Source organism: Sus scrofa, chromosome 2 (assembly GCF_000003025.6).
Source record: "Sus scrofa isolate TJ Tabasco breed Duroc chromosome 2, Sscrofa11.1, whole genome shotgun sequence".
Lineage (NCBI taxonomy): Eukaryota > Metazoa > Chordata > Mammalia > Artiodactyla > Suidae > Sus > Sus scrofa.
This window is the reverse complement of record NC_010444.4, coordinates 134,634,069-134,660,668: the sequence shown is the minus strand read 5'-3', so window position 1 is coordinate 134,660,668 and position 26,600 is coordinate 134,634,069. Positions and strand designations below refer to the sequence as shown.

Genomic DNA, 26,600 nt, shown 5'->3' with positions numbered 1-26,600 from the left:
CCGCCCGCCGCGCGCACAGTCTCGGGCCGAGCCGCGGTCCCGGCGTGGACGGGTCAGGGCAGACCCTAGTAGGCCCGGAGTTACAGCCGAAGGAGCTTTGGCTCCGCTGAGGGAGGCAGCAAGACCTGGGGCCTGGGAGGCGTCTGAGACCCAGCTCGTTGGCCCAGCCCGGAGCCGGGCAAGAGCCAGAGTGGGCCAGGCGGCGGAAGGCTGGAGTAGTACAAATTCCGCCCGCCCCCTACCCCTCTTAACGGAGGTCTGAAGGCGGACTGGGACTAGCCCACGGTCGCACTGCTAGTTTACTGCCTTTGACACCGCTCATCTTGGTAAGAGTGAGAAGGGTTATGTTGAAACCGGAACCGTTAATTACTCGCATGGAGAGACTGGAAGCAATGACTAACCCAAATGCCCTTTCCATTTTGGTCGCGAACAAGCCCTTTTGTTGTCCTTTAACCTGTTCAAACCAATGTAAAATTTTAACTTCAGGATTATTGACGATCCCAGCCTAGGATTAAGTGTTTCCCTTAGATTAGTTATTTCTGCACAGAGTTAAGAGTTGAAGGGTTATGGGGGGAAAAAAAGCAACTAGGTGATTCTCAAACTTCACTGTCCCATAGAATATAAAGTGTTTTAGTGGTCATATTAGTAAAGGTGCCGCGTTTAGTAAACCAAAGTATAAGACAACTAGTGAAAATTTGAATTTCTGATAAACAACGGATTATTTTATAGTGATAAAATATATGCAGGGAACATACGAAGTTCAAATGTATTGTGTAGGGCAGCCCTACATAATAAAGTCAAAAGAAATGAATGAAATTAATTTTAATATGTTAATTTATATGTTCATAACATTATTATTTCGTCATGTAATCTAGAAATTACTGAAATGTTTTATATTCTTACGTTAATAAACCATCGATCTTATATTTAGAGAATTTTCATACTAAATCTTAAGAATCCACTGTGTATTTTATAGCACATTTCAATTCAGATTAGCCATACTTTAAGAGCTTAGTGGCCACATGTAGCTTGTGAGCTCTCTTATTGGACAACACTGTTCCAAGGCCTTTAAGAATTAGGGTTGCTAAATTTAACATTGAAGGATTTTCCTTTTTATAGTAAGAGTGGCTCCTTTTTATAATAATAGTCTTCTAAATGTACACTTTTAAGTGTAATCTGTTAGGTAAACTAATATTTTCACTTTGAAAATAGAGAATGGGAAGCTAAGCTTACCAGCATGTTTTACACAAGGAAATATAAACATTTCCATAAAGTATGATAGATTTTTAAAAAATTATGCTAAAATTCCTAACACAGGTCTTAGTCCTTTCATTTATACTTACTGTCCAATATTCCTGCCTCCTGAAGATTCCTGGCTAGGCCTTCAGTAATATACTTAATCCTTTCTAACATTTTATCTCAAGTAATTGTCCTTTACTGGAACTAACTGGAAAGGAAAACCAAGCTTCTTGAAAGTAAACATTTTTCTTGTATCGACTCTCAAAATTGTTTTAATATTTCAAAATAAATGAAAACTTTGAGAAGAATGCTGGCCTGTGTCCAGACCAAACACGGTGAAAAAGTCTTACTTTAAGAAATACCAGTTGGGCATCCAAAAACACTCCTTGGAAACAATTCAGTAGGCTACCAAAGAAGTTGCAGATCTTGAAAGCAAACCACTTGCCGTCACACACAAAGCCAAAAGCAACCCAGGGCCTCGCCTTCTGCTTCTTGGCAGGGCAGATATTTCTATCTAAATGTTGTTATTATTTAAATTGCATCTTGTAAAGGAGAGATTGAACTCAGAATCTGAGAGAATCAGTTACATGAGGCCCTTTAAAACCCTCGAGATTCCAAATTAGGATGTTCCTATTTTATAAATAAGAGAAAATAAGACTGATTTATATGGCAGATAGCAGATTCAAGGTTAGAACTATAGATCAAATGGATTAAAATATTAACATGTAGTAGCTTGTCTCCAAGATAACACCCAGTGATCCCTGCCTTCTGGTACTGTGTAAGGAAATGGAATCGGTATTGCTGAGAGAGCTTTATAAAATGGAGCCAGAGGCCATTAAAGAACTATGACTTATGGAAGTCTCAGTCTGATGGAATCTGACCTTTTGACCTGATGAAGTCATCCAGAACACCTACCACAAACGCAAGCTACTTATTGGGACCCTTGCCCTAAATTAACTTGTGATAGTCTATCTACTTGTCAGACTCCTACCCTAAATCAACTCATGATGTCTTAAGTGCAATTATTTTCTGACTTGCATCAGAATCAATCACAGTTCTTGCCAGGTAACTTTTAACAATCTCCATGGCCTTTTGTCTTTATAAGCCCTTGACTCTTTCTCTTCCATGGAATGCTTTTTTGGGGTTACACAAGTCTGTGTCTCCCAAATTGCACTTCTTAAGACTCCAGGTAAGCTCTTCTACCTTGTATCCTCCTGGATTTTTTTCTTTTTCCTTTTTTTGGTTGACAGTATTCATATCCTTGTGAAGGCTCCTCCCACTTTGTACCAGGATTGTTTTATGTGACCAACATCATATAGCACAAGTGATGTTTCATCACTTCCGTGATTTTAAAGGACTTGGATGTCCTTTTTCTCCGTCTCTTGCTATAGGAGAAGCAAGCCACCTGCCATGTTGTAACCAGCCCTTTGAGAGTCCCAGGTGATGGCAAGATTCCTGCCAGTAGCCAATGAACAACTGAGGCATTCTGACCATGATGTGAGTGAGCTTGTAAGTAGCAACTTCAGCATCAGTTGAGTCTTGAGATGACTGTAGCCCTAGCTTGAGTGCAACCTCATGAGATACTTTGAGTCAAAACCACCAGTTAAGTGGCTCCCAGATTCCTAACCCTCATCAGTGGTGAGAGATAAATGTTCATTTATAAGCTGCTAATTTGGGAGTGATTTGTTATACAGCAATGTATAACTAATTCACAGATTATTAAACAATTTGTTGAATTGAGGTACAGGAGAATAAATGTCTGTGCCTCCTTGATTTGTTTTACCTGCTATTCAACAGAATAAAATTTTACAGGTAAACCTTATAATTACTTCCTTGTCAAGACACAGCTTAGGGTATTGGTTAAAAGCATTGTTTCTTTATAAAGATTGGTAATCAATTGCAGACTCCTTCAAGTTCTATCTTGGCAATTTTTTAAAGCTTTCCAAGCTTCTATATCCTGGACGATGGTGCTTAGCTCTGTGCCTAGCACACATCAAATGCAAAATAAATATTAGCCATAATTAACCGTTTTATTTTGATTACTGACTCTAAAGAAGCACCTTTGGACATGGATGTAGGTTCTGTGGAATGAAGCAGTCAGCCCTTACTTGCCAAAGGAGGAGGAAGCCTCCAAAGAAAGAACTTTGAGGAAAGAAGAGATAGAGTGTCCAGGCTTTGTCCAATATTAGACCTTTCTATTCAGAATGGAGGAAAGAAGAGATAGAGTGTCCAGGCTTTGTCCAATATTAGACCTTTCTATTCAGAATGGAGGAAAGAAGAGATAGAGTGTCCAGGCTTTGTCCAATATTAGACCTTTCTATTCAGAATGGAGGATGATTCCGAGGGTGGGTCCAGCCTCTGCTGGTGATCCCATAGATTGTATACAGATTTTATAGAAAGGGCATCTTGAGTAAAATCTGAAATAGCTCTTTTTGCCAAGATCTTTAAGAGACATTGTTTGCCTTGTCCTTAGAACATCAGAGTATAGTCCAAAAGAAAAAACAGGAGTCCAGCCACCTCATCAGATAGCGTCACAAGTGGTACATCACCATCCATGTGTATCAGCATTTGGGGCACAGTATAGAGCAGCTGCAGCTAAGCTTGGCATAGCAGGACTTCACTTGTCAGTTGATTTATAGCATTTCTGTACTGTCTTCCAGGTGTCCAGTGCAGATACATCTAAAAAAAAAAAAAAAGAAAAGAAAAGAAAAAGACATAAAAGTCTTATTAATGAGCCCAACTGTGGTCAGAGGTTTGGCTTTGGAGGAGTTTGGGATTGCACAAATAGAAGGGTCAGAGAAATCATGTACTGTCATACAATCCTGATTTTTTTTTTTTCTTTTTGGTCTTTTAAGGGCCGCACCCGCAGCATATGGAGGTTCCCAGGCTAGGGATCTAATTGGAGCTGTAGCTGCCGGCGTACACCACAGCCACAGCAACACCAGATCCAAGCTGGATCTGCGACCCATGCCACAGCTCATAGCAACACCTGATCCTTAACCCACTGAGCAAGGCCAGGGATCGAACCCGCAACCTCATGGTTCCTAGTTGTATTTGCTTCCATTGCACCACAACGGAAACTCCCAATCCTGCATTCTAATGCTAGTCTATTTTGGCCTGGACAGATAGGTTAACTAATCTTGAAGACAATGGGCCTCGAAACATTTTGCAGACTAGAGAATTAAGTAATCAAATATTTTGAAAAAAACAATTTTTTTTAACTTTTTTTTTTTTTTTTTTTGTCTTTTTGCTATTTATTGGGCCGCTCCTGCGGCATATGGAGGTTCCCAGGCTAGGGGTCGAATTGGAGCTATAGCTGCCGGCCTACGCCAGAGCCACAGCAACGTGGGATCCAAGCCGCACCTGCAACCTACACCACAGCTCACGGCAACACCAGATCGTTAACCCACTGAGCAAGGGCAGGGACCGAACCTGCAACCTCATGGTTCCTAGTCGGATTCGTTAACCACTGCGCCACGACGAGAAATCCTGAAAATTTTTTTAAAGACATAGCTGTTCAGACTTTTCCTTTGAATGTGTGTCATTTCCAATGTGAAAATGTACAATTTGGCTTCAGGAGGCATATGCGAGTTTTAAAATTCCACATAAATAATTACTCATAGCCACAAACGAGTGTGTTAGTGTTATTTAGTTATCACACGAGCATGTGATGATCATTCTAGAATAGATGGAAAAGACATTGGTGACAGCTAATGTTAGAAATACAAGTTTTCCCCAAAGGCTTTTATGTATATATAAAAGGAAAATTGGGTCATTAATATTATTTGCTTCTTTGTTCATTCAGCAAATATTTGAATAGGTTGTTATGTGCCCAGCCCCATCCTGGGTTCTGGGAATTGAGAAAGAAACAAGGTATCAGTTCTCAGGGAGCTCACATTTTAGTTGGGGGATGGTAGAGCTTCAATGAACTTGTGAAAATAAATATGGATTTCCAATAGTGGTAAGTGCCAAGTAGAGATAAAAGAGCATAGTGGTGTCAAGAGTGACGGCCAGTGGGTGGCTACTTTAGATTGAGTGGTGAATGAATAGTTTTCTAAGAAGATGATAGCTGAGCTGAAACGGAGGTGAGAAAGAACCTATCCTGTGAGGAGCTGGGAAGACAGTGTTCCAAGCAGAGGAGCAGCAAGTGCAAAGGCTGTGAGGTGAGAACGTGCCCTCGGGGTGTTCGAGCAACAGAAGGAAGACCCGCATGCCTGGAACATAGTAGTCAAAGTGAATAGTGGTGAGACATAAGGTAAGAGACCTTGGCAAGAAGCCACTTTAAATGGAGACCAGATCACCTAGTGCCTTGTAGCCAGTGACAGGGAGTTTGAATTTTATCCTCGGTACATTGAGAAACCATCAGCCTTTTTAAGCAGAGGAAGGATAAGGTGTGATTTCTATCATAAAAAGACTACTCTGGCTGCCGGGTGGTGAATAGACTGTAGAGGACAAGAGCCTAGGAGGGCCTGGAGTAGAGTGGTGTCTGTGAAAGACATAAATGGGTGAATTCAGGATGTATTTTGGAAGCAAAAGGTAACATGACTTAGTATTGGATATGGGCATGAGAGAAGAAATTAATAATGACTCCTGGATTTTTGGCTTAAGCAACATGGTGCAAGTTTTTGGAATGAGGAAATTGGGTGGGGTGGAGGGTTTGGGAAATTAAGAGTTTTACTGTATTTTAATATAGATTTTTTTATTGTGGTAGATAGAATACACGTAACATAAAGTGTATCATCTTCCTCATCTTAACTATTTTTTGTTTGTTTTTTTAGAGCCACACTCATGGAATATGGAAGTTCCCAGGGAAAGGGTGGAATCAGAGCTGCAGCTACTAGCCAACACCACTGCTCACGGCAATGCTGGATCCTTAACCCACTGAGCAGGGGTCAGGGATTGAACCCGCATCCTCATGGATACTCGTCATATTCATTACCACTGAGCCACAATAGGAACTCATGTTAACTATTTCTAAGAGTATAGTTCAGTGCCATTAAGTAAGATCCCGTTGTTAAACAGCCATCACCATCATCCATCTCTGGAGCTCTTTTCATCTTGCAAACCTGAAACTGTGTCTTTTAAACACTAACTCCCCACTTCTCCTAGCCCCTAGCAATCACCCTTCTACTTTCTGTCTTTCTGAATTTGACTGTTATATATACCTCATATAAATGGAATCATACAGGATTTGTCCTTTTGTGGCTTCTTATTTCAGTAAGTGTAATGTCCTCAAGGTTCAGCTGTGCTGCAGCATGTGTCAGAATTTTCTTCCTTTTTTTTTTTTTTTTTTTTTGTCTTTTTTGTTGTTGTTGCTATTTCTTGGGCCGCTCCCGTGGCATATGGAGGTTTCCAGGGTAGGGGTTGAATCGGAGCTGTAGCCACTGGCCTACGCCAGAGCCACAGCAACGCAGGATCCGAGCCGCGTCTGCAACCTACACCACAGCTCACGGCAACGCCGGATCGTTAACCCACTGAGCAAGGGCAGGGGCCGAACGTGCAACCTCATGGTTCCTAGTGGGATTCGTTAACCATTGCGCCACGACGGGAACTCCTTTCTTCCTTTTTAAGGCTGAATAATACTCTACTGCGTGTATAAATAATATTCCACTATTTGTTTTTTCCATTCATCTGTCAGTGGTCACTTGGGCTGCTTTCATCTTTTGGCTATTGTGAATAATATGAACATAAGTGTATAAATATCTCTTCAAGTCCCCGTTTTCAGTTCTTTTGGGTATATACCTAGAAATGGAATTGCTGGATTAAATGGTAACTGTATTTTTGAATTCTTTTTTTGGCCATGCCTTTGGTATGCAAAAGTTCTCAAGACCAGGGATTGAACCTGAGCCACTGAAGTGACCTGAACTATAGAAGTGACAGTGCTGGATCCTTAACCCACCAGGCCACCAGGGAACTCCACATTTGAAATTTTGCGAAGAACCACCATACTTTTCCATAGGGACTGCACCATTTTACATTTGTGTACCAATTTTGTGTACTGCACCATTTTACATTTGTGTACCAACAGTACACAAAGTTTCCAATTTTCTCCATATCCTCACCAATACTTGTTACTTTTTCTCTCTCTTTTTTTTTTGCCTTTTTTTTTTTTTTTTTTTTTTTTTAGGGCCATATGGAGGTTCCCAGGCTAGGGGTCCAATCGGAGCTATAGGTGCCAGCCTACACCACAGCCACAGCAACGCCAGATCTGAGCCGTGTCTATGACCTATACCACAGCTCACAGCAACACCGAATCCTTAACCCACTGAGCGAGGCCAGGGATCGAACCCGCAACCTCGTGGTTCCTAGTCCAATTCGTTTTCACTGTGCCACAACGGGAACTCCTCTCTTTTTTTAACAGCAGCCACCGTAATGGGTGTGAAGTGGTACCTCATTGTGGTTTTGATTTGTACGTATTTCCCTGATGATTAGTGAGGTTGAATGTTATTTCATGTGCTTATTGGTCATTCATATATTTCTTTGAATATTTTATTCAAGTCCGTGGCTCATTTTAATTGGGTTGTTTGGATTTTTGTTGTTGAATTGTAGGAATTGTTTCTGTGTTCTGGATATTAACCCCTTATCAGATATTTGGTTTCCAAATACCTTCTACCATTCCAGGGGTTGCCTTTTTACTCTTTTGATCATATCCTTTCAGGCACAGAAGTTTTAAGTTTTGGTATAGTTCAGTTTTTATCAATTTTTTCTTTTGCTTTCTGAACAAAAATGTTTTGTTTTAAATATAAAACTAAAATGATACTTAAATATATTAATTTTTAAAACTTGTATTTCAATAAACATTTGGAGATGGTTGGATATATGAGCCTGTAGGTGATAGGAGAGGTCAGAATGAGAAATAAAGTAGAATATTACCCACATATGGATGATAATATAGCCACAGGTCTGAATGAGATCACCTAGGAGAGAAGATACATAAGAACACATAGGTCTTCTACAGGATACAGTCATATTGGAGTAAAATTCCATAGGGAAAGATCAGAAGGCTATGACTGAGTTAAATTAGGATAATGTAAGTTACTGAAGATCTTAATCTTCTGAACTAGATGCCAGGTTAGGGTGGAAATTAGAAATTCCTGGGAAAGTGTCAATCCTTTCTGCTATTGTATTATAATAATAATAATGCTAAAAAAAAAAGCCCAAGGCCTCATTAAGTCGTCAAATCTGCTCTATGAGATAGATATTCTTACTGTCCTCACTTTACAGATAAAGAAACAGAAGAAGTTAAGTCATCTAACCTGTTGCTTGAATTAGTATGTGACAGGGCCAAATTAAAATTCTGGCTGTCTGCCTCAAGCTTACACTATTAATTATTAATCTCATTATTCTGAAAAATGAAATCTAGCCCTCAGCCCTTACCAACTGACTGCATTCTATCTCCATAGGTTTCATATCACCATAGTCGAATGTTTGTGGTGGTGAACAATCCAAGAAAGATGGTGCTGATCCTGCCACCTTAGTTAAACTGATCAGCAGTTTGTTCTTTTGAATGCTCTGGATCTTAACACTGTGCCAGGTTCTCATACACCAGATAAAGAGGAAAAAGGTAGATGAACACAGCATACAAGGATCAACAGAATTGTCATGTTTTTATTCTCTTTCATCTTTTTTTTTCAGCTGCACCTGCAGTATATGGCAGTTCCCAAGCTAAGGGTTGAATTGAAGCTGCAGCTGCCAGCCTATACCACAGCCACAGCAATGCCAGATTCGGGCTGCATCTGTGACTTACGCTGCAGCTTGCAGCAATGCCGGATCCTTAACCCACTGAGCAAGGCCAGGGACCGAACCCACATCCTCAGGGACACTATGTCCACATACTCAGAGATACTATTTCGGGTTCTTAACCCACTGAGCTGCAACAGTAACTCCCTTCTGTTTCATCTTGATATTTAGTCCTTTGCTTCAATCTCAGTTCCTCCATTGTCTTGTCATTCTCCTCACCTGTACTGCAAAGCCCCAGATCCAACCATTTGTGCATTTCACTGCTACTCTGGGACACTGGAGAAGATTGCAGAACCATGTGAGTTGATATCTCTGCAGACTTACCTTTTCAATAGTGGCTGGGCTTTCACCCTACTTGCCACTCTCTGAAACAGCATGTTCTTTCAACTCATCAGTGATTCCCTTTCTTGTCCGTATCTCAGTTCAGCAGCAGGTTGAGAGCAAAGAGTAAAATGGCTTGATTTATCTTGGATTTAGATTTTGCAAGATTAGTAAACAAAAGGACCAAGGCAGTAAGTAGTGTGAGCGAATTGAGGGGATCATGAGGTATAACCTGGAAGGGATGGGAAATGGTGTTAAAGTCAGAACTAGGAGTTAGTTCCCTTCATGACTCAGCAGAAACGAATCTGACTGGCAGCCAGGAGGATGCAGGTTGGATCCCTGGTCTTGCTCAGTGGGTTAAGGAGCCACCTCGAGCTGTGGTGTAGGTCACAGATACAGCTTGGATCCTGCATTGCTATGGCTGTGGTGTAGGCCGGCAGCTACAGCTCCGACTCGCCTCCTAACCTGGGAACTTCCAAGTGCCACAGATGCAGCCCTAAAAAGACAAATAAATACATAAATAAAGTCAGACTAAAATAAGAGGGGTGTGAGGAAACTAGGAGTTCCTGCTGTGGTGTACTGGGATCAGCCCCATCTCTGGAGCACCAGGACACAGGTTCAATCCCTGGCCTAGCACAGTGGCGTTGCTACAGCTGCAGGGTAAGTCACAACTGTGGCTCGGATCTGATCCCTGGCCCGGGAACTTCATTATGCCACGGGGTGACCAAAACTGGAAAAAAAAAAAAAAGGTTGCGAGGAAAATAAAAGGTCCTGGAATGAGGTGGAGTTGTTGTGACTGATGTTGGGGCCCAGGATGTGTCCTTGGCAGGGAGGGATTAAAGTGCTGGTAAAGGTCAAATACTATGAGGGTGAAGTGTAGGATTACTCATCTTTCTGAGCACAGAAGTCAATACCTCAGGCCAGGTTCTAGAGAGCTCATGGAAGGTAGATAAGCAGCTGGCAGATTGTTGGTAACAGAAACAGGAAGGGCACAGTGCAAGGCTTGAAGGAGACATTTTATATAAGTGAAGGTGAAGGAGTTATGGTGGGGAATGAGGAAAACCCTGAGACCTTACCTGGCTCTGAAGTTCATAGAAAGTGGAAAAGGAAGAGCCTCCATTTGAGAGACAGGACCGCAGGGAAAGTGGGGCTCTCAGAGGGTGGGGAGTGGGAGCCTGATCTCTGTCTAGACAGGGGCCTGGAGTGAGCAACCAGGGATATTCTTGAGGGAGGAGAGTAGCAGGGAAGGAAACAGTGGGGGGCTAGGAAGGGACTAGATAAGAAGGATTAAGTTTGCAGTGTTGGAGAGAGATGGTTTCAGGGTTTTCAAAATCAGGCTTCACATGTTTCCCTGCCAACGCAGAGGCACTGGGTGATAGTTCACATCCTCATAATTTTTACAACCCATTCAGTCGTCTGTTAAATAGAACCCTCTGGGTTAAGGTAATTCACCTCAACAGAGCAGGTTTGACTTGGTCTAGATCAGGGTAGAGGTGACTGCTGCTCAAACAGAGTGAGGAAAGATTCAGATACTCAGGTCTGGATGGGAAAAAATGACTTTGACCTGGGTCCCAGCTCCAAAGCTTAGCGCCGAGTCGGGGCACTGGGCTGGTTGCTGAGGCCACAAAGATAGGAGTTTATAACCTGGCTAGACTGAGTCCATGGAGAGCTCGGATTTTACATTCTTCTTGTTCATCTTTACTTCCTGAGACCTTGCACTTTATAATCATATGGAAGTTAACAAATAAAAACTTGCGTTGAGTTGATACTCAGTAAAATAAAACGTTTTTAACTCATATTTTTAAATAATGAGTACCAATAAAAGTTAGTGCAATCTGTTAACTTCTATATGATTATAAAAATAATATATGTTATTTGCAAAACAAAGCATGGAAAAATACAGAAAAGAAACCAAAAAATGAACTTGAATGTGCAAGTATGAGTGTGCAAATAACTCTTTGAGATCCTGTTTTGAACTATTTTGGATATATATTCTGATGTGATATCATATGGTACCACTAGATCACATGGTGATTCTATTTTTTTAAAATTTTTTAAGGAACCTCTGTTTTTCATACTGGCTGCACCATTTTATATTCTCATCAATAAATAGTACACAAGGATTCCAATTTCTCCACATCCTTGCCGACACTTTTTTGTTCTTTTGATAGCAGCCATCCTATTGAGTGTGAGGTGGCATCTCATTGTGGTTTTGATTTGCATTTTTTTAATGATTAGTGATGTTGAGCATCATTTCCTATGTTTGCTGGTAATTTGTGTATCTGCTTTGGAGAATTGCCTATTCAAACCCTTTGCCCATTTTTAAAATCAGGATTTGTTTTTTGTTGCTGAGTTGTAGAAGTTCTTTTTATATTCTAGATGTTAACCCTTTGTCAGATATATAATTTACAAATATTTTCTCTCATTCTATAGGTTACCTTTTTGTTTGGGTGTTTCCTTTGACACTCATGGGTTTTTTAGTTTGATGTAGTCCCATTTGTCAATTTTTCCTTTTGTTGTCAGTATTTTGGTGTCATGGTCAAGAAACCATTCCCAAATTCAACATCCTGAAGCTTTTTTTTCTACAAATTTTATAGTTTTAGGTCTTACACTTAGGTCTTTAACCTGTTTGAGATATTTTTTTGTATATTGTATAAGGTTTGGGTCCAACTTCATTCTTTTGCATGTGTTTGATATCCAGTTTTAACAAAATCATTTGTTGAAGAGATTGTCTTTTCCTGATTTTGTAGTCTTGACATGCTTGTCAAAAATCATTTGGCCATATATGCAAGGGTTTATTTCTGGGCTCTCTATTCCGTTCCATTGGTCCATATATCTTACTTTCCACCAGTACCACACTGTCTTGATTACTGTTGCTTTATAGTATATTTTGAACCCAGGAAGTGAGAGGCCTTCAACTGTGTTCTTTTTTTTCAAGTTTGTTTTGGCTACTCAGGGTTCCTTGATATTCCATTTGAATTTTAGGTTGGTTTTTCCTAGTTCTGCAAAAATGCCATTGGGATTTTGATAGAAATTGCATTGAATATGAAGATCAGTTTGCTTTAGTATGGACATTTTAATGATATTTGATAGCATTAAATGTGTAAGCATGGGATGTCTTTTCATTTATTTGTATCATTTTTTATTTCTTTTAGCAATGTTTAGTATTTTCGGTGCATAAGTTTTTCACCTCCTTTGTTAGGCCACACATAATTTTTAAGACTGCAGGTAATATTGTGAGAAACATCTATATGCATAAATATTTCATATATCTCTGGTTATTTCCTAGTTGTAGAGTTATTACATCAAAGAATAATCCAAGGAGTTCCTGTCATGGCTCAGCGATAATGAACCCGACTATTATCCTTGAGGACATGGGTTTGATCCCTGGCCTCGCTCAGTGGGTTAAGGATCCAGCATTGCTGTGAGGTGTGATGTAAGTTGCAGACACGGCTCGGACCCTGAGTTGCTGGGGCTGTGGCGTAGGCTGGCAGCTGCAGCTCGGATTTGACCCCTAGCCTGGGAACTTCCATATGCCAAGGGTGTGAACCTAAAAAGACACACATACACACACATCCAATCATGTTAAGGCCCTAGAAACACTTTGCCATTTTTTTTTCTAAAAAAATATGAAGTTCCTATTGTGGCTCAGTGGGTTGGTTAAGAACCTAGCATAGTGTGAGGATGCGGGTTCCATCCTTTGCTTTGCTCAGTGGGTTAAGGACCCGGCATGTCGCCAGCTTTGGCGTAGGTTGCAGATGAAGCTCAGTTCCTGCGTTGCTGTGGCTGTGGTGTAGGCCAGTTGCTGCAGTTCTGGTTCAACCCGTGGCCTGGGAACTTCATATGCCATAGGTGGGGCCCTAAAAAAAAGAAAGAAAAAGAAAAAAGAAACCAGTTTACATTTCCACCAGAAAAATATGAGAGCCTCCCTTGTCATACATGATAATGAATACTGTCATTTTGTAGTTTTTATTAATATGTTACATGGAAAATAACATCACATTCTCACTACAGTTAGTATTCTTTTAATTGTTTGTGAAGCAAGAACACTTTTTTTGGTATGTTTATTGGCTGACCAATATCTTCTTATTTGAAAACTAACAATTTCTTTTGCCCATTTAACCATAATAATGATAATAATTCCTTCACGTTTTCAACGAATATTTATTGAGAGCCTGCTATTCGCCAAGCACTGTTTTAAGTGCTGAGAAGACAGAAGTGCTCCTCATAGAATATAAGCCCCATGAGGACAGAGAAGAACACAAAATGAAGAAGTAAATTAGTTAGGATGTCAGAGAGTAGTAACTCTGGAGAAAAGTGAAGCAGGCAAAGAGAGAACAGGATACAACTTTAAATAGGGTCCTCAAGGAAGGATTTACTAATCAGCTGCCGTTTGAGCAAAGACATAAAAGTAAGGGAGCCAGCCACGCAGATAAATGGGAAAAGCACTCCCAGGAAGAGGGAACATGCAGAAGCATCTCTAGCATGTTCAAAGGAGAACAAGGCCTTGGTAGCCTGAATGAGGACAATCATGGCGGGAGTAATAGGAGATGAAGTCAGAGAGCTAAAAGATGGGGCACAAAGAGTAGGGCCCTGGGGGACCATGTACAATTTACCATCCAAATTGGGGCATTTTTAGAGTGGAAAGGGGGTGTTACTGATAATTACACTAGGCCTGTAGATAGAAGCTACAACTGTCCTGGTAAAACTCAGATATGGGATCATTCTACTTAGAGGCCATTGTAAATACTTGGGGTTTCTTTTTTCTCTTTTTACAGCTGCACCTGAGGCATATGGAGGTTCCCAGGCTAGAGGTCAAATCAGACCTGCAGCTGCTGGCCTACACCACAGCCACAGCAGCATCTGTGACCCAAACTACAGCTTGCAGCAATGCCAGATCCTTAACCCACTGAGCGAGGCCAGGGATGGAACCCGCATCCTCACAGACACCATGTTGGGTTCTTCACCTGCTAAGCCACAATGGGAACTCCGATACTTTGGCTTTTTAAAACTCTGACCGAGATGGGAATCTATCGAAATATTTAGAGCAGAAAAGTGAAATGATCTCATTTAGGTAACTCATACCGCCAGGCTGAGAATAGATCGAGGGAGGGAAGGAGCAGCATTAAGGAGGAGGGACTGGTTAGGAAGCTAACAGACTCTAGATCCTAGGTATGTTGAAATTATGACCAAAGATATTGACCGTTTGGATATGGGGTATCAGAAAAAGAGCAGTTGGAAAAATGAATTTGCCTCTTACTGAGATATGGAAGACTTCAGAAAAAGCAGACTTGGGGCCGGGTGGAAGGGGAACTAAGAGCACAGACTAAATTTGGATGTGTTACGTTTGAGATACCCAGTAGCTAGCTAAGTGAGGGTATTGAGTTGGTATGTGCACCTGGGTTTAAGCTCTTTCTGTATCTCGTGGTTTTTAATATAGAAAAAACATGTAAAATCATAAGACTGGGTTTAAAGAAAAGGAAGAGGACCAAAGACTCAGCTCTGAGCCCTCTCATGGTTAGCTCTGGAGGAGATAAGAAAGGACCAGCAAAGGAAATTATGAAGGAGCAGTCAACAAAGTAAGAGGAAAACCGAGCAAGTGTGGTGTCCCAGGAAGCATTTCAAGGAAAGAGAAATCAGTTTGTCTCGTGCCTTAAGAGGGCAGGTGAGATGAGGACTATGAGTTGACCATTGAGTTCAGAAACATGCAGGTCACTGGGGACCTTGATAAAAGCTGCTCTGGTGAAGAGGTGGAGGCTAAAACTCAACTATAGTGGGCTCAAGAGAAAAGCAGAAGAAAAAACAATTGGAAGTAGCAAATATAGAGTCATCATTAGGGGAATTTTGCTGTGAAGGGATAAGGAGAGGTAGGGCAGTAGCTGAAGGCAGAAGTGGGGTCAAAGGAGAGCTTTTTCATCATTGTGGAAATAACAGCATGTTTGCACGCTCACTGAGAAAGATCCAGTAGAGAGAGAAGACTGATCATGGGGTAGACGGTCAGGGGAATTAATTGCTGGAAATGTCCTTGAGTAGGTAAGGGGGCAGGAGCACCAAGTTCAGAGATGCAAGAACACACACATACAGAGAGAGAAAGAGAGCGAGGGGAAGTTTCTCCTATTTCTTCAATTTTCTAAATGAAATAGGAAACAAAGGCACAGCTGAGGGAGCGTGGGGGAGGAGATACTAGAGAGCTGAGGCGAAAGGTCACTGAGGATGGAGAACAGACCAGGGCAGTGGAACATGACTGTCAGTCAGCAATAACGTTCCTCTTGGTGACTGTTCATTAATTTTAAATGAAACGAGTCAGCATGTTCGCATATTTTTTCTAGCTATGTCTAGCTCTGCAAGTGCTGGTGGATTTAACCAGTTTGCCCAAAAAGTAAGGTGGATGAAGAAAGGGGCAAGGAAGTTGATTATAATGATTAACTGTTGAGTTCAGTGAGATGTGAGATAGAAGAAAACATTTATGTCTGCTAGGCACGGTGCTAAATACATGCCTTATCATGTGTACACCCTACAATCGTCTCATAGAACTGCTCAGCCTCCTTTTACAGATGAAGAGGCTGAGATTTGGGAAAAATCAGGCATATCTCCGAGATATTATGGATCCAGTTCTAGACCATTGCAGTAAAGTGAATATCACAATAAAGTGAGTCACATGAATTTTTTTTTGTTTCCTAGTGCATATAAAAATTATGTTTACATTATACTGCAGTCTGTTAAGTGTGCAATAGCATTGAATCTTAACAGAAAACCAATGTACAAACCTTAATTTAAAAATGCTTTATTACTAAAAAAGGCTAACTACCCTCTGAAAATGCGAGGTTGCTATAAACCTTTAATTTGTAAAAAAAAAAAAAACCAAACAAACCACGTTATCAGTGAAGCACAATCAAGCAAAGCACAATAAAACAAGGTATGCCTGTATAACTTGTTCAAGGCTATACAGCTGATAAATGACAGACCCAGTATTAGGCCCAGGAACACTGGTCTCCAATGATGAACTTAACCTTCTTACTATTTGCTTTAACTAGAGTCTTAGCTGGTGTTTTAAAATTGATGCACAAATAAAAGGAAACTTTGTCCAATATATTTTTATTATTTTTCCAAGTTGTGTTAAGATTTTTGGATGTATAGAAATTTAGCAAAATCTTATTTATTTTACCTTTAATTCCCTATCCATCCTGAGATTAAATAATCACCTATATTTTCTCTAAGCTTATTTATTTATTACTTTTGAATCTTTAATCCATTCAGAATTAATTTGGTGTGTTTTATGGTGAGATGTTGTTTTTTTCCTAGCTTGTCAATTGTCCCAGCACTAGTTTTGAGTAGTTTATCCTTTTTTTGATCATTTTTAATGTACTTTTATCATATGCCAAATTTTATAAACTTCTGGACTACCTATTTATCTTTCTTTTTTTTTTTCAGTCTGTGAGGGAATATTTTATCTTACCATTCTTCTTTTCCAAAAATTTCTTAGTCTTGTGTATTTGTTCTTTCATATGCTCTTTAGAATTATTTTTTAATTTCTTAAAATGTCTCATTGAAATATTAATTTTAATAATACTAAAATAATGAATTAATTTGGTAAGAATCACAGGTTCACAGTATTCATTCTACACATTTAAGGGCATGACACCTCTATTCAAGTCTTAGTAAAACAGAATAACTTATTCACTTAGGTTTTATACATTTTAAAAGATATTATTTCTAGGTATTTTATGTTCTTATGACTATTAGGAATGGAGCTTTTTTTTCCTGTGTATTTTCTAGCTGACTATTTCTAATACATAAAAAGTTGGTGATTTAGAAACATATAAGCCTCCACTTAAACTGAAATTTTTAAGTATAAGAATTTTTGGTTTATTTGCTTGGATTTTGAAAATGGGGTATCATTATATGCTCCTTGAAATGTTGATAATTTTGTCTATTTTCTAATAGTTTTACTTCTTATATTTTATACCATGACTATAATTACCAAAACCTATCCAAAAATGTCAAAAAGGTGCTAAAACATGTATGCATAAAATTACTATTAATGGGTTGCCTCCCCAGTGTTTTACTCAAACATATGGCGTAATATTGCCCGTCAGTCTGAGAATGATACTCATAAGCAAGTTCAGGTAGTTGCCTTATAGACCTAATTTTAAAAGTAGTTTTTAAAAATCAGGAATATATCTTGAATTTAATCAAATACTATTTTGGCATATATTGATCTACTCAGTCTTTGAACTACCAAGGAAATAATCATTTGTGTACTTGTTGCCTTGTTATAAAGAGATTTTTTTTAAAAAAAAGTCATCTCTTATTATTATAAAATATGAAGCACTCATACAAACAGCAATAAAAGGCAATAATCACATCCTTACTTTTTATATTTAGAAATCACTTTAAGGGCCTTTTATACTTAGGTGTTTAAAAATTCAAATGTCTATGTTTCAAACATAACATTTTCACCAAGAAAGAGTTACAAAGTATTTTAATTAATATGAATATCTGGGAATTCCTGTTGTGGCTCAGGGGTTAAGGACCTGCTCTCCCTGAGGGTGCGGGTTGTATCCCTGACCTTGCTCAGTGGGTTAAGGATCCAGTGTTGCCACAAGCCGAGGTGCAGGTCGCAGGTGCACTTTAGATTCCATGCTGCTGTGGCTATGGTATAGGCCTCAGCTGCAGCCCTGATTTGATCCAGCCCTGGAACTTCCACATGCAACAGGTACAGCTGTAAAAAGAGAGAGAGAGAAAAAAAAAGAATATCTCTAAAATGCCTGTTATGTGCAAGAAAGCACTTCTGCTAAGCAGCACCACAAAGGATAAAAAGATAAGCAAGGTGAAGTCCCTGGCTTCCCAGAGGTTTATGGACTTGTAGTGGGGTGGGGAGGCAAGCAGATAAGAGCCTGATTAAATGAAGATGACAAATACCAGAAGAGCACAGTGGAGTGAACTGTCATTGCTGCTGCAAAGGAAGTTCAAGGAATGCTTCTTGGGAGGCAGCCGGACCTGCTTTGTGCAGGACAGGCAGCCAGTGTCTGGCAGGGTAGGTGGAAAGGTCATCCAGACAGGCTGCATCCGTGGGGGAGATGAAAGCACTGGGTGGATAAAACTGTGCATGAGTCTCTAATGACAAAGCATCAACTATTCTAAGATAGTCTAGGGGTTTTAAAGTAACCGAAAATGGGATCAGTGTCAGTCCGATATAAAATGTGTGCTAGAAGGAAATATGGCAATATAAAAAAAATTCTGAGTTAATCAGAAAAATTCAAGATAACGATCTTGAAGTAATGAAGATTGCTTACCAAGATATCACACCACATTTTCCTTTAAAAACATTTAGGGAGTTCGTGGCGCAGTGGTTAATGAATCCGACTAGGAACCATGAGGTTGCGGGTTCAATCCCTGGCCTTGCTTGTTCAGTGGGTTAAGGATCTGGTGTTGCCGTGAGCTGTGGTGTACCTTGCAGACGCGGCTTTGATCCCGTGTTGCTGTGGCTGTGGTGTAGGCTGGCGGCTACAGCTCTGATTAGACCCCTAGCCTGGGAATCTCCATGTGCGCAGGAAGAGGCCCTAGAAAAGACAAAAAAAAAAAAAAAAAGGAAGAAAGAAAAACATTTAGATAGTAAATATTTACATTTGGGGATAATTAATTTTAGATGATGCCACCAAGCAGCATATTAAAAACCAGTAGCCCGGAGTTCCCGTCGTGGCGCAGTGGTTAACGAATCCGACTAGGAACCATGAGGTTGCGGGTTCAGTCCCTGCCCTTGCTCAGTGGGTTAACGATCCGGCATTGCCGTGAGCTGTGGTGTAGGTTGCAGACGCGGCTCGGATCCCGTGTTGCTGTGGCTCTGGCGTAGGCCAGTGGCTACAGCTCCGATTCAACCCCTAGCCTGGGAACCTCCATATGCCACGAGAGCGGCCCAAGAAATAGCAAAAAGACAAAAAAAATAAATAAATAAAAATAAAAATAAAATAAAATAAATAATAATAAATAAAAAAATAAAAACCAGTAGCCCAATGGCTACCTATTCTACATATGCACTGTCATGCTGGATGTGTTAAAGGGTCGGTAGCTTGTCACCATGCTGCTCCCACAGAAGCTGCTGTTGGCGGAAGCATGCTGCTCAGGTCTCTGGGAGGAACTTCTTGCTATGTCATCATCCCAGCGTGCCTAAAACATGAGGAGGCATAGAGCTGACACTTATCTTCTGATCTTATGCAAATACATTATCCTATTAGTGGCATTTACCTTTTTAAATTCTATTTTATTTAAAAAATTTTTTTGTCTTTTTAGGACCGCACCCTAGGCACATGGAGGTACCCAGACGAGTGGTTGAATCAGAACTGTAGCCGCTGGCCTACACCACAGCCACAGCAACTCCAGATCCATGCTGAGTCTTCAACCTACACCACAGCTCATGGCAATGCCACATCCTTAACCCACTGAGTGAGGCCAGGGATCAAACCTGTGACCTCATGGATACTAGTCAGATTCATTTCCGCTGAGCCATGATGGGAACTCCCTGGCATTTACCTTTTATGCTCATTTATAGAGCTGAGATTCTGCTATTGCTGACTGATGTACCCCTGGTTAGAGAAGACAGAACTGCATACCATGTTTAGGAAGATATGTATTAATGGGAAGAACCTTTTTTTTTTTTTTTTTTTTTTTGTCTTTTGTCTTTTGTCTTTTTAGGGCCGCACCCGTGGCATATGGAGGTTCCCAAGCTAGGGGTCTATGGGAGCTGTAGCTGCCAGCCTACACCACAGCTCACGGCAACACCAGATCCTTAACCCACTGAGCAAGGACAGGGATCGAACCCGCAACCTCATGGTTCCTAGTCGGATTCGTTTCCTCTGTGCCATGACAGGAACTCCAGGAAGAACTATTTTAAAAGCCTCTCCAGATTGTTGGCTTGAAACACCTTCTTCCTGAATGCTGACCCCTCTTGTCTGTGAGGCACACAAACCACCTCTACCAATCTTACTGGCTTGTGGTTCCTGATTCTGTTTACCAGTAAAATCTCTCTTAAGCCAGTCTAAGCAAAGAGCACAACAAGTGTAGCCCCTTCAATAGGCTGTGAGCCAAAGCTGCTGAAATTGTAGCTAAGAACTGCCTTAGTGCCCTTTTCAAAGGCCAAGAGACCATATGGACTAGGCCACTTGATCTCTTGCTGTATTTCACTTGTAAAATGCTATTAATATCTGCATCAGTTCCTCTCAAAGGAATGAATAAAATTTTCTGGATAGGAATACTACATATAATCGTTTGGTTATAGCAATATGAGTTCACTTCAAAATCTATTGTAGGGGTTCCTGTCGTGGCTCAGTGGTTAACGAATCCATGGTTAAGAACCATGAGGCTGCGGGTTTGATCCCTGGTCTTGCTCAGTGGGTTAAGCATCCGGCATTGTCGTGAGCTGTGGTATAGGTTGCAGACGCAGCTTTGATCCCACGTTGTTGTGGCTGTGGCGTAGGCCAGCAGCTACAGCTCGGATTAGACCCCTAGCCTGGGAATCTCCATATGCTGCAGGTGAGGCCATAGAAAAGACATAAAAAACAAAACAAAAAACAAAAAAACAAAAACTATTGTAAATTTTGAATGTGCTGGTTCACTTATACACACACACACACACACACACACATATGGCACATGTTGCCACCTGATAGTTGTGTTAATACAATGATATTTTTAAAATGTGGATAGTATTTATATTTTGAGATGAGTGTTAATCTTTGTATGGATTTACCAATCCTTGACCAACACATTTTCAAAAATTCTTACAAATTAATTCATATGAAAGACTCTCTATAAATGGTTTGTTTTGTCAACTAAGGAGCTTATCTGGAAGAGTCACCCCAAGTTTGCTGTATGATAAGCACTTCATAGCAAGGTCCATTTTAGCGTTAATCCTTACAGTGAGTCCCTTTCAGCGGGAAAGGCTTTAGTTTCTTCGTAGTCTAATGGGTCTGTTTTTCAGTTCACCAGATAAGGTGGAAATTTTATCAGAATGAAGTTATTAGCACTTTGGGACTTTCTTCTTTTTCCATTGAATCTTTTGTTCTTTTCCCAGATCTGAACCTGAAAACAAGATAAATGCTGAAGAAAATTAAACATTCAAGGCTCCGCTCCTCAAAATGCCAAACTGACACTGAAAAACATTTCTCCAGTCTTTGAACAGGTAATTATTTTAGGTCTAATAAGAATCTCATTAGTCTAGAACCAGTAGTCTGTGATTTACAGTTTTTCTGAGGAGAACACAGAGTGGTCAGCATGAAGTTCCTGGCAAGTTAAAGCTGATACTGAAGTGCTTATGTCATTAGAAGAAACAACATTGAAAGTGGGCACCTTTGGACAAGATGGTAGAGCAGGAAGACTTGAGCTCACTTCCTCTCACGAAAACAAAATCACAACCAACTGCTCACCAACCATAAAAAGTGGGTACCTTTGACTATGCATGTTCAGTCTGGGATCAGAATCCATTCATATACAGACTTATTTTTATCACGGCCAGGCGCTAAAAAACACTTTCTAGTATATAACCCCCACAAAAGCCATATGAACTATTACCATATAAAAGATGGTAATACTGAAGTTTAGTGAAAAGTAAGAAAATTGCCCAAATTTATGCAGCAGATGTGGGATTTGAGGTTAGGCGCTCACTCTAGAATTTAAACTCTTCCTATCATACCACTCATTTTTGAAATGTTCACCAATCTGTGATGTCATAGAAAGATATTTGATTTTTGTCCTGATTCCTGATATGAAGCTCCTAAATCCCTTGAAATTTTCTAAGTGGCAAGGGTAATAGGAGTCTTACTTCTTATTTAATGAGGCAACTCTTGGCAGGTCCCTCCATAGCCTCAAAGATGGAGACTGATTGGCAGAAGGACCAAGACTTGAGTAGAAGCCTGGATCTTTGGCCTACCCTCCAACCTCCAGGGAAGGGAGAGGGCCTGAGGTTAAACAATAATTGATCATGCAATGAAAACTCATTGATGTGCCAAGATGGGTAACATACCTCAACTCCACAGGGACAAAGGCTCCTGTGCTCTGGACCCTTCTGGACTTCACACTGTGTCATTTACATTGCTTATAACAAACCAATGCTAGTAAGTAAATAGGTTTTCCTGAGTTCTGTGAGTCTTTCTAGTTCCTGAAGGTGAGGAGGAAAGTTGTGGAAACACCATACTTTGTAGCCAAGTTGGACACGTTGGAGCTCAGGGTAGGCTGCCCCAAAATATGCGTCAATGGCATATTGATTATTTGGAATTGAAGTTGCTTGTGAAGCAGCTGATACAAAAGGAAACTGACCTTATGAGAGCAGAAATTAAATCCTTCATGTGAAAGGTGTACCCCTGCCTCTGGAGGTAGAAGGACCCCCTTAGTATTAGAGGTAGGGAATTCAGGGCTGGACCAAGAAATCTGTATAAACAAACCTTGCTGCCACTTTACTAATTTACTACCCAAGCCCAGACTTTGCTTAAATTCCTTACTAATTAAGCACCTAAACTGAAGTTTGTCAAGTCCTCTCAAATTTATTGTTTCTTTGTCTAAAAAGTGTAAAAACCACCTGCTTTGGCTATTTCTTGGGTCCTATTTCTGAGAGATCTCTGTGTGCATGAATTAAAATTTATTTTTCGCCTGTTAATTTGACTTGTGTCAATTTTATTATTCAGTCATAAGAATTACAAGGGGTAGAGGGGTAAGTTTCCCCTTCCCCAATAGCCACAAGTGTGGGTAACCTTGGGGACTCATTACTTGCAACTAACATCTAAAGAGAGGGCAGTCTTGTGGGAGTGACCCTTTAATCCGCAGAGTCTGATGCTAACTCTGGGTAATTACTGTCCTAATTAGATGAAATTATAGAACAGGTGTCAGAATTGGTTGATTTCAGAAGAAAATGCTCACACCATCTCATAGGCCAAAAAATGATACTGAATTTTTTAATTACTCTGGGCAAGTATTTCTTTTTCATGTGTATATTTTCCAATAAAATTTCCTTTTCATGACCATTGCCAGTTTTCCTCTGAGTTGTTTCTCTTTTTCCCACTGATGGCTAAAAGCTTTTTTTTTTTTCTGAATTTTTCAAAATTATTTTTTATTTTTTAAAGTATAGCTGATTTATCATGTTGTACCAATTTAAGAGCATCTTATATATTAAGTTTATTAACTCTGTGTCTATATCGTGTGCTGGAAATATTTTTCCCCTGGTTTGTCGACCTTTATTCTAATTTATGGTTTCATTTTTGCTGTGCCAACAATATCTAAAATTACATAATCAGATATATAAATCTTTTCCTTTATGGCTCTTTGCTTTTCATATCATACTTAGAAAGGTTATAAACCCATGCGCTAAGGTTATTTAGATATTTATGTTTTCTTCTAGTATATTTATGACTTTCTATTTTTAGGTATCAGTTTTTAAATCTTCCTGGCATTCATCTTGATGTATTTTGAGGTAGGATTCAAGTTTTTTTATTTAGCCAAAATGGCTAGCTGTATATTGTAACACTTTTTATGGAATAATCTGTTTCCCACTGATTTTGAGCTACTTTTTGTCATACACTGAATTCTCCTATTTTTTTCAGTTTAATTCTGAACTCTATTCCATTCTAGTGATTTCTTTTCCTATACAGCTGTCACACTATTTCTAATTACCATTGTTTAATAATGTGCTTTATTATCTGATAGAGCTGTTCTCCATTTATTACTCTTCCTTTTCAGAAACTTCCTGTCTATTCTTGCAGGTTTATTCCTTCTGAGGAATTTTGATATCACTTTTTAAAGTTCCACTTACCCTTTCACTTTCTGCATCTGGCCTAAGGTCTCTGGTAGAGTCATTCCAAAACTTTCAGGTAAAAAAAGGGTGATGATTCCAATCAGGACAGTCAGGCTGCCCATGAGGATGTAGGGCAGAACTCTGTTGTAAGCACCTGTGAGGCATGGGACATGAGAACATCAATTAGATACGGGAACCTCCAGATGCTCTTAAGAATCATTTTGTAAAGGTACCAAACACTGTTTGAAAGGAGTTTTAAACATGAATATTTACAGAAGAAAAAAAGTGTGCAAAATACCACAGTTTCTGTTTGGCAGGTGTCATTGCATCTAAATTTCTATAATCATTCACATTATCATAAGGTCTTTCATGTCAACTAGTTTTCTCTAAGCTACTGCTTAACCATGTGTGATACGTATTCCTCTGATAAATCTTTGCCTACCAAAGTTCTCCTCTTAAGGTGAAAATCATTGGAGATGAGGGACAGGAAGACACCAAGGGGAGAGGGGTTGACCAGGATGGTGCAGGGACAGGTATGTGTTGCTGTGATTGCTATGACCTTTGCTTTTGCCCAGACCAGTAGGCTGTTGTGGAAAGCTAGGTCCACAGAGCTGTGAGACTGTTAAAAAAAATTTTTTTTTTTCCGTTTTTGGCTGCCCTGTGACATATGGAATTCCCAGGGCAGGGATCAGATCTGAGCTGCAGTTTCAACCTAAGCTGCAGCTGCTGCTGCAGCAACGCTGCCCGGGGATCAAACTTGCATCCCAGTGCTCCCAAAATGCCACTAATCCCATTGTGCCACAGTGGGAACTCCTAGACTCATTAAAAAACCTAAGTAATATAGTTAATCCAATTTAAATCCATAAATGTCAGGCAATGTGGGTTTGTTTGTTTGTTTTACAATATTTCTATATCTTGGTTTATATGTCTTGGAAGAACCACTCTACCTCTTCTTTATCTGATGGAGATAGGAGAATAATGACAGGTCCTCATCTTGCTTCCCTTCTGCATACAGAGATTGCAGAGGAACAACACACTAAAGAATCTTCTTTGATTAAAAAATATTAATCTTGAAGCTTCTCCGAGGCCTTTGTGTCACCAACAGGAGCTGCTATTATGGAATATGTACTCCATTTCCTATGTACCAGTAGTCCATCATTAGATCATATGAGCATGGTTTAGAAGTATAGGGAAGATAGGAACTATTACACATAGGATAAATAACTAACAAAGTCCTACTGTATAGCACAGGGAACTATGTTCAATATCCTATGATAAACGATAATGGAAAAGAATGTGAAAAAAATATATAACTGAATCACTTTGCTGTGCAGCAGAAATACAATATTGTAAATCAATTATTTTATTTACTTCATTAAAATTTATATATATATATAATTTATATATATATATATATATAAATCAAAGGGATATAATAATGTACTTTCTCAGGTGTTCTTCAGGGCAGCTATGTGGAGTATGTTTAAGGCAGGAAAATGTTTTTCTGTCTCTGTAATGATGTAGAGTGTACCTTTTCTGAGAAATCATATATGTCTTTGGGGATGTGTGTGTGTGTGTGTTTGAACCAGTAGGCAACCATCAATGATCAGGAAGAATAAGGACCTGTGTCTGCATCTCTCACCAGTAGAGCTGTTGAGGAGGATTAGGCTTGAAATACCAGAACCAACATCCACTGAACATCCCACCAAAGCCCATCTGATTGATAAGTTCAGTTATATAAAAGCTAAAATTTCCTACATGGTGAAAAAATTCATAAAGTCAGAATGGAAATGATAAATTAGGAAAGATATTTATAATATGTATACAAAGGGCTGATTTTTTCAGTCACAAAGAGCTCCCCAAATCAAAAATACAAAGTTGAACAAACTGTTAGAAAGATGGGCAAAAGATATGAACAGTCAGATCTCTTAAAAATAAATAAATATATGAAAAAATTGTCAACCTCATTTATAATTAAAGAAATGAAAGCAACAATGATGTCAATTTTTCACATAACAGATTATCAATGATTAAAAATTAGATAATCCCCATTGTTGGCGAAGATGTGGAGAAACAGGCATATCTATATATGTAGTTGGATTGTAAATTGGTACAGTATTTAGAGGTCAATTTGGCGATATCTATGAAATCTTTAAACTGCTCCAACAGTCCATGGATCTAAATATGCAAAGACTGTGGGGTGTAGAGGAATGTTCATTGCAGTGTTATTTGTAGTAACAGAAACCTGGAAATGGCCAAAATGTCCATCCATGAGCCTAAATAAATAATGTATATACATTCATTGGAAGTCTGTGTACTAACTAAAAAGAAGGTAAAAGAGCTACATATACCAATATGGAAAGATATTCTGATACAATGTTAGTTTAAAAAAAGTTGTGAAGCAATATTTATTGTATAATTTTGTTTGTGTGGTTTTTTTTGGCTGTGCTTACAGCATGTGGAAGTTGCCTGGCCAAGAATTGAACCTTTGCCACACCACTGACAAGGCTGAATCCTTAAC

The 26,600-nt window shown here is 39.7% G+C and overlaps 1 protein-coding gene and 1 long non-coding RNA gene across 5 annotated transcripts in view; one reads left to right on the top strand and one right to left on the bottom strand.

The window, feature by feature from the left end:
• Positions 10–24,087, top strand: LOC102157444. The gene is made up of 4 exons (XR_001307200.2): positions 10–326; positions 2,631–2,748; positions 21,371–21,478; positions 22,147–24,087. It is a non-coding gene; the product is annotated as an uncharacterized LOC102157444 (long non-coding RNA).
• The window catches only part of SLC22A4 (solute carrier family 22 member 4), a 46,561-nt gene continuing 39,226 nt past the window's right edge, over positions 19,266–26,600 (bottom strand). For 2 of the 4 annotated variants that reach the window (XM_021077199.1, XM_005661640.3), the window contains 2 exons: positions 24,098–24,233; positions 20,814–21,378 (listed from right to left, as the gene is read on the bottom strand). In XM_021077199.1, coding sequence (XP_020932858.1) covers positions 21,303–21,378; positions 24,098–24,233 — 212 coding nt within the window. In that variant the 3' untranslated portion in view covers positions 20,814–21,302. Of the gene's footprint in view, positions 19,468–20,813; positions 21,379–24,097; positions 24,234–26,600 lie in introns of those variants that run through there. The other 2 variants (XR_001307198.2, NM_001145752.1) reach the window with 2 other exon arrangements.